At 38.1% G+C, this 7,736-nt stretch overlaps 1 protein-coding gene across 1 annotated transcript; it reads left to right on the top strand.

Annotated features, from left to right (window-relative positions):
- Positions 1 to 5,135: 5,135 nt before the first annotated feature.
- Positions 5,136 to 6,548, top strand: LOC113329088 (disease resistance protein RPP8-like). Its single transcript, XM_026576060.1, has one exon. The coding sequence runs from the start codon at positions 5,136 to 5,138 to the stop codon at positions 6,546 to 6,548; it is 1,413 nt and encodes a 470-aa protein (XP_026431845.1).
- The last annotated feature ends 1,188 nt before the right edge of the window (positions 6,549 to 7,736 follow it).

Here is a 7,736-nt window from a genome sequence, read left to right as displayed (position 1 = left end):
CGAATTATAAATGAACAACAATAGACCACATAGTCATTACACAATATAAGAATGCAGAGCAGCACCTATTGATTCATCAAGACGGTAGGGCATCGATTCAAAATAAATCGAAGTCCCAGATACCCGTCTTTTAGGAGTCATAAATCCATGTGACAAGTGACCTCTGATGAGTGCCAAATAATGTATATATCTATCCCTTTTTGTTAGCATTTAACTCATCTTTTGTGCAGTAATTCTACATTTTATCCCATATTCTGTATTTTCATTGTTTTCAAGAATAAATATTTTTCTTACTTAATTTTGCATTTTTAGGTAATAAATAAAGTCTGGATAACTTGCGGAGCGGAAAAGAGCTGAAGAGTGGTGAAAAGCCGGAAGAAATTACGCAAGGAAGCCGCGAAGAATGTTGTGCACAAGACCAAGAGGCTAGGAATGGGCTTGAAGAGGAAGAATTGTTTTTAAAGAAGATATGGGCTTGGCATACCCAAGGCCCAAAATCCTTACCCTCACCCATTTCCACTACCCAAGCCCGTATCGGATTTCAGCCGTCAGATTGGATCATCTCAACATCTAACGGTCGCTCCCTTGCTGTTCATCAAAGTTTGATACATCCGCTTCACACCACAAAACCTAACTCCATCTTGAGCCGTCAGTTTCGTTGTGCTTCTACATCCAACGGTCGCTCAATATCAGCCTCTCTTAACCGTCCGATTCAATTCAGTCTCATGCATCACACGGTCTCATCTTGCTGGACATCAAGAATGATATGTCCGATCAACACCGAAACAACCCTAGGATATATGACCCAAAATGAAACCAAAAACCTAATCACTTCTCCACTTCACCTTCTCTCTCTCGCCATCTTCTCCTCCACACCCGACAGTTGCAGACACCATGTTTGCCGTACCACCACCAACTCTCCACTGTCACTACCAAATACCACATCATCACAACCACCCTATCTCTCTACCTATCTATTCCATCAAGCTCTCCCCTATTCTAATCCCTAGATAAGAGACTGATGAGATAGATCGAGCTAGAGAAGCTAGAAAAGGCATGGGAATGAAGCTACAATGTCAGAGGAAGAATGGGTCGAGTTTAATTTGATGTTGCTACATCAAATCAGGTAAAAATCGAGAACCCTAACTTCTGTCAAATTTGAGAAATTTTACCAAAACCCTAATTTCGATTAGGAGAGAATTGAGAAGAGAGAGTAAGTAGAAATAGGGTATGGGTTAGACCTATTTCCCTAATTTCTTGAAAACCTAATTTTACTGTTTTAAATTTGGGATTTAGGGATTTGGGTGAAAACCCTAATTTGTAATTTGAGGGAAAATTCTTTGGGTATAAATTGAGGACTGTGGTGTATGTAATGGGCCTGCTTGGAATAGCCGGCGTCCAGGACTTTCATGTTCTGTGTAATGTTCTACTCTTAATATCATGTTGATGTTCATGTGTGTTATTTTCTTTCCCTGTTTTAATTTCCTGTTGATGTTCATGTTTGTTAGTTTAAATGTTCATGTATTGTTCTGTTGCCATATATCTTGTTTGTTTTGTCTGATGTTTAGGATATTTGATCTCATGCAATGTTTTAATCCTGTTTAATTTTAATGTCATGTTAGTGCCATGTTTAGTTCACTGTTAGGTTTAATTCACTGTCAAGAAGTGGAATGCTAGGTTAGAGCTTTGAAGCATTGTTTTGATTGAGCAATGGGAGAAATTAGTGCTCATAGCAAGCTAGTTCTCTTTCCATTCCATTTGTATGCTTAGGATGCATTGTTTTGATTGAGCAATGGGAGAAATTAGTGCTCATAGCAAGCTAATTCTCTTTCCACTCCATTTGTATGCCTAGAGCCACTGCCTTGGCCTTGCATTGTCATCACTGTTAGCTTCACCATCTCCCCTGCCCTTGGCTTAGGCCTTGGTTCCATTGTTCTCGTTTAGTTTCATTGTTCTGTCACTGTTACCTTTGCTTCACTGCTTTTACTACTTGCTACTGCCTTGTTTTCTTCCCCTTGGCTTGCTGCCTTTTCCTTGCTGCTGCTGCTGCTGCTTTCTTTCCCCTGCTGTGCAGTACTGCTGCTGCTTTCTTTTCCTTGCTGCTGCTGCTGCAACCTGGTTTCCACTGCTGCTGCTGCAACTGAGCTTGGCTCACAGCATAAGCCCAGTCCAGGTTAAAAGGCCAAGAGCCCATTGATTGTTCAAGGACCATAAGCCCAGTTAGCTGCTTGGCCATAGGCCCAATTCACTCTTGGAGCAGAGGCCCAGCCAATTAAACCACAAGCCTAGATCATTTCAGCACCTAGCCAACTGAGCCCAAGGCTCAGTTCATTTCAGGCTCAGCTCAGTTCATTTCAAGTACCAAGCCCACTTCACTGTTAGGGTGAAGTTGAGCCCAAAGCTTAATCAAAGCCCAAAGCTAAATCAAGGCTAAGTTACTCTGATTCCAAGTAAGCCCATAATTCATTGGTACCCATATCCCTTTTGGTATTCAAAAGCCATTGACCATTCAAAACCCAACAACAATTTAGGAGCCCAAAATAGCTAGAGAACTCCAAACACACCCAGTCTCTGTGGATCGACCCGTACTTGCACGAGCTACAACTGACGACCGTGCACTTGCGGTATTACTGTAGGCCCGCGTTTTTATTGCGCTTAATTTTATACGCTTTCCCGGGCCAACCAACCTCCATGAGGAAGATCCAGACCCTGTGCCAGTTACATGAAAAAATTAATACAGCCCCATATTTTGAAAGGAGAGTTGATTACATCCCTTAGGGGTTCAAAACTGATTTCAAAAAATTGGAGAGAAAGAGAAAGAGGCCTCAACTTACCATAATACGGTCATGTGGGTTGAGAAGTGCAGTGTAAACTTCAAAGTTAGCAGGAGAACCAGACAGAGGTTGGACATTAACTCCCCATTTCTTTGGGTCTAAGTGAAATGCAGCCAAAGCACTTTGTTGACAAAGTGTCTCTATCTCATCAATGTACTCATTGCCACCATAGTACCTACATTGCAGAATGAAATGATCAAATGAATTTTAATACAAATACAGGGAAAAAATACAACATTAAGCACCATCTTTACCTTTTACCATGAAGCCCTTCTGAATACTTGTTTGTGAGACAAGAACCCACAGCTTCCATCACTGCGCGAGATGTAAAATTCTCTGAAGCAATGAGCTCCAAGCTGTTAAACTGACGATTCTTCTCACTATCAATTATTGAACATACTTCAGGGTCTGCCTAACTTGAGAAGGTAATCTATCCGCAGTAGTAGTACCCAACTTGGGAAAAAAAGTTGAATAACCTTTAGTAAAAAGATTGGGTTGTTGCACAGCAGCACCCATTATTGCAGCTCCACTGTATGCCTGCATCTTCTTCACTTCTCCTTAAACATAACAAGGAGCACTTCCTATCAGTATGCGGTATATGTACTGAAGATTCATGAACTACAAATCAACAGTATGACAACAACAGGTGACAGATCTATGAAAAATAAGAGAATCGAAAGACATATTACAGTATTTCACATAAGTACTGAAGGGTAAGACTAAAAAAGGAGCAAAAACACAGCAAATAGCACTTCCTATCAGCATTATACATATATACTCATGGATCGAACCAAAAAAATTGGAAAAACTTCAAATAAAACAAAATTAGAAGAGTTTTGTATCAGTACGCCATATATGTACTGTCAATTCATACACGAAAAACAACTGTAACAAACCTAAAAACCATAAAAGCGTCAATAAAATCGATTTGATTATCAGAATACAATCAAAAAAACAAATCAAAAGAAGAAAAACCGAACAAAATAATCAAACAAGATGATTAGAAAGAATACCTGGAAACAGAAAACAAATATTCTCCTCGTAAATCATAACGATGCACCATCTTGTTCTTCTTCATTCAAAATAAGCTAGGTTTCTGTCAATACAGGATATACGTACTGTTGTTTCATACAAAAAAAACAATTCTAAAAACAACAAAATGGAACTAGTATGATCAAAGCTAATAACGAAATGAACCAAAAACGTGATTATTCATCTAGATCTAGTAAATAATCAAGAAATCAAACATGGAGATCAAAATCTTAATCAAACACCACAACGATTAGACCCAAAAAAAAACAGTTTGTATCAGTATGCCACATATGTACTGCTGATTCATGAACTAAAAAATAATTGTATGTAAAGAATCTATCAAAATAACATAATCGAGAGAGTCTTGTTTCAGTATCGAAGATATGTACTTATGAATCAAACAACAACGAGTGATAAAACTAAGAACAAAACATAATCAAAAGCAATTTGTATCAGTGTGCAACATATGTACTGTTGGATAATACCCCTGAAACAACAAACAAGCACGATTTTGATAAAATAAAAAAGCGAAAACAACAAGATAATCAAATCGAAAGTTCAAATATGTTAAAAACATCATAATCTAACCAAAAAATTGAATAATTACGATCAAGATTCATCAAAAACAAACCAAAACAAAAATGAACGCAAAAAAACAAACAAAAAACGAAACAAGAAAGTGAAAACGTAATCAAAACAATCCGATCTTCACAGATTCAGTTGAAAAAAACAAACAACAGCAGCAGAAAAAGATATTACATAACATACCTGTAAATCTTCAAAGAGATCTTCAGAAAAACTCTAACTCGTAATCCAAAAGCAGAAAAAAAATTTGAGCAGAAGCAGAAAGAGAGGAGGAGAGCGGATCTCGGATTTTGGAAAAAATGGTAATTTTTTTTTAATAAATATATATGTACTATCAGGGAATGGGTAGTTTGGGTATTTTTAAAAGTGGATTATGACATCCCGCACGTGTACCGGACCAGGGGATAAAAAATTTGGTCCAATGTCCTCTTTTTATTTTTATTATGGACCTCTAGTTACTGGGCTTTAGTGGGTGGACCTGCCATTAACTAAGACTACCATAATAGTACCTATTGGTAATTCCTACTAATCTTATTACTAAGAAGGCTTTGATGGTTGAAACATCTTCATAGGGTTGGGAAGGAGATCCAAGCTATCCAGTCTAGACTCAAAGTTGTCTCTGATAGTCGAGTCACATATGGAATAAACAATTTACGCGAAGCTTCAAGTTCTTTAGCGAGCCAAATGATACAACAACAACAGCTGAGAAATCATTATCCACATGTTGAGGATGATCATGACATTATCGGCTTGGAGGAGCATACAAAGACGTTGCAGACTGAACTGATGAAAGATGATGAACGTCGTTATGTAGTATCTATCGTTGGTGTCGGAGGTCTGGGAAAAACAACTTTAGCCAAGAAGATATACAAACATGATATTGTTATGAGTCGGTTTGATTGTCATGCTTGGAGTTCTATATCTCAACAATTTAACCCGGGAGATTCTTTATTACAATTAATAAAGACATCGATGAATCTAGGTGACAATGAGTTGAACAGGATCAAAGAACTGAGCATGAGAGATCTCGTCGGAAAGTTGTACTTGTACCTCCAAGATAAGCGATACTTCGTAGTCTTGGATGATTTATGGAGTTTCGAAGACTGGAATACGCTAAGTCCTGCCTTTCCAAATGGGAAAAGAGGAAGTAAAGTATTGCTAACCACTCGAAACAAAGAAGTAGCTTCACAAGTAGATCCATGGAGCCTGCAACTCGAACCTCATCTTTTAAATGATGAAGACAGCTGGGAATTACTTTGTAAGAAAGCATTTCCCAAGAATATGAGAGATGTTGCTTGCTACCCCACAAATCTGGAGAAATTAGGAAAGGATATGGTGCGTAAATGTGGAGGTCTGCCCTTGGCGATCTGTGTTCTTGGAGGGATATTAGCAACAAAGAGGGCAGAGATCAAGGAATGGGAATATGTCAATAGAAACTTCACCTCAAACATTAATAAAGGAAAAAATGGAGGTGTGATGGGTATACTCGAATTAAGCTACAATGATCTGCCAGTTCACTTGAAGCCATGCTTTCTTTACTTAAGTCTTTCCCCAGAAGACTATGTAATTCCAAGAAAAAAATTGATCCAACTGTGGATTGCCGAGGGCTTCATACTACACATGCAAGAAGATGCACTAGTAACACCGGAGGACATAGGGAAGAACCAATATTATGCAGAGTTGATTCAAAGGTGTATGATTCAACCCGACAAAGATACTAATCCATGGAGGAAAAAAGCATGTCGGATGCATGATCTAATGCGGGATCTTTGTTTGTTAAAGGCGAAGGAGATGAACTTCAGTGATGTTTATAATGACCACAATGATGGGATAACGTTAAATTCTTCGAGAACTGATACATGTAGAAGGCTGCGGAGGTATTCTCTCCATCTTAATGATCAGGCGAAAAGGTATGACAACCTTTACTTCAATAATTCAACTTGCGCACTTCGTACTCTTCTTGTCAACAATCCACGGGGTAATCCGCTAGCTCCACTGCAATACCAAAACATAATACTACTTCAAGTTTTGGATCTTGAAAATGCTAAAAACTTTAGCACAAATATAACACAAGAAGTAATGGCAACTGCAAGATAAAACTTAGCTTATATGAAGACAACTCTCTTTATTGATGTTTAGAAAATCTCTCAAAACTAAACACAAGCTCTAATCTTGCTCATATGATCAACCACAACTTTGGTGATCATATATGTATAGAACTATGAATTCTTTTTCCTAATCCTATTACCTTATTACATGTCTTTCCTTTTCTTAGAACTAGATGACTTCTGATTCCCTTAGGATTACATCAATTTCCTTTTCTTATCCTAACCAACTTGTTAGAGATTATCTTAGGCTTAATGTTGAAGTTTAACCAACATTCTCCCCGTTAAGCTTCAACCTTACCCGTGACATATCTTGTACTCCAATCAGTTGTCTCATTTCTTCAAACTTGATCCGAGCTAATGCCTTTGTCAATATATCTGCTTTCTGCTCAGTTCCTGGTATGTGTTCAACGTTGATGATCTCCTTCTCGATACATTCTCATATGAAATGATACCTTTTGTGAATGTGTTTCGTCTTCCCATGAAACACTGGATTTTTAGTGAGTGAAATTGCAGACTTATTATCAATCTTGATGAGAACTTTTTCAGGTTCTCTTCCTTTGATTTCACCCAACAGTTCTTGAAGCCATATTGATTGTTTAGCTGCTTCTGTTGCATCCATAAACTCAGCTTCACAGGATGAGAGGGCTACATTGTCTTGCTTCTGTGAACACCATGTAATAGCTGCTTCTCCTAGATAAAATATATGACCAGTTGTACTTTTTCCATCATCTTGGTCAATATTATGATTGCTGTCACTATACCCAACAATTCCTTTTGATCCTCCTCGGCCATACTTCAATCCATAGCTGATTGTTCCTCTTAGATATCTCAATATCTGTTTTATTACATCACCATGAAACTTGCGTGGACTCTGCATATAACGGCTTGCTATTCCCACAGAGAAAGCCAAGTATGGTCTTGTGTGTAACAAGTATCTAAGGCATCCAACATTTCTTCTATAACTCGTTGGATCAATCTTAGCTTCTTCTTGTGCCTTTGAAACTTTAAGTCCAAACTCCATTGGTATCTTAGTTGGATTACAAGTTTCAAGTCCTGCTTCTTTCAGAATTCTCCTTGCATAAGCTTCTTGTTTAATCTGAATCCCATCTACTCCTTGATGGACTTCTATGCCAAGGTAATAAGTGAGTTTTCCGAGGTATGACATCTCAAACTTTGA

This window comes from Papaver somniferum, unplaced genomic scaffold (assembly GCF_003573695.1).
Source record: "Papaver somniferum cultivar HN1 unplaced genomic scaffold, ASM357369v1 unplaced-scaffold_115, whole genome shotgun sequence".
In the NCBI taxonomy this organism is placed as follows: domain Eukaryota; kingdom Viridiplantae; phylum Streptophyta; class Magnoliopsida; order Ranunculales; family Papaveraceae; genus Papaver; species Papaver somniferum.
This window is presented reverse-complemented; position numbering and strand designations above follow the sequence as displayed.

Excerpts from the sequence above, each read along its gene's own strand:
- LOC113329088 (XM_026576060.1), top strand. The coding sequence starts at position 5,136 with ATGATACAACAACAACAGCTGAGAAATCATTATCCACATGTTGAGGAT.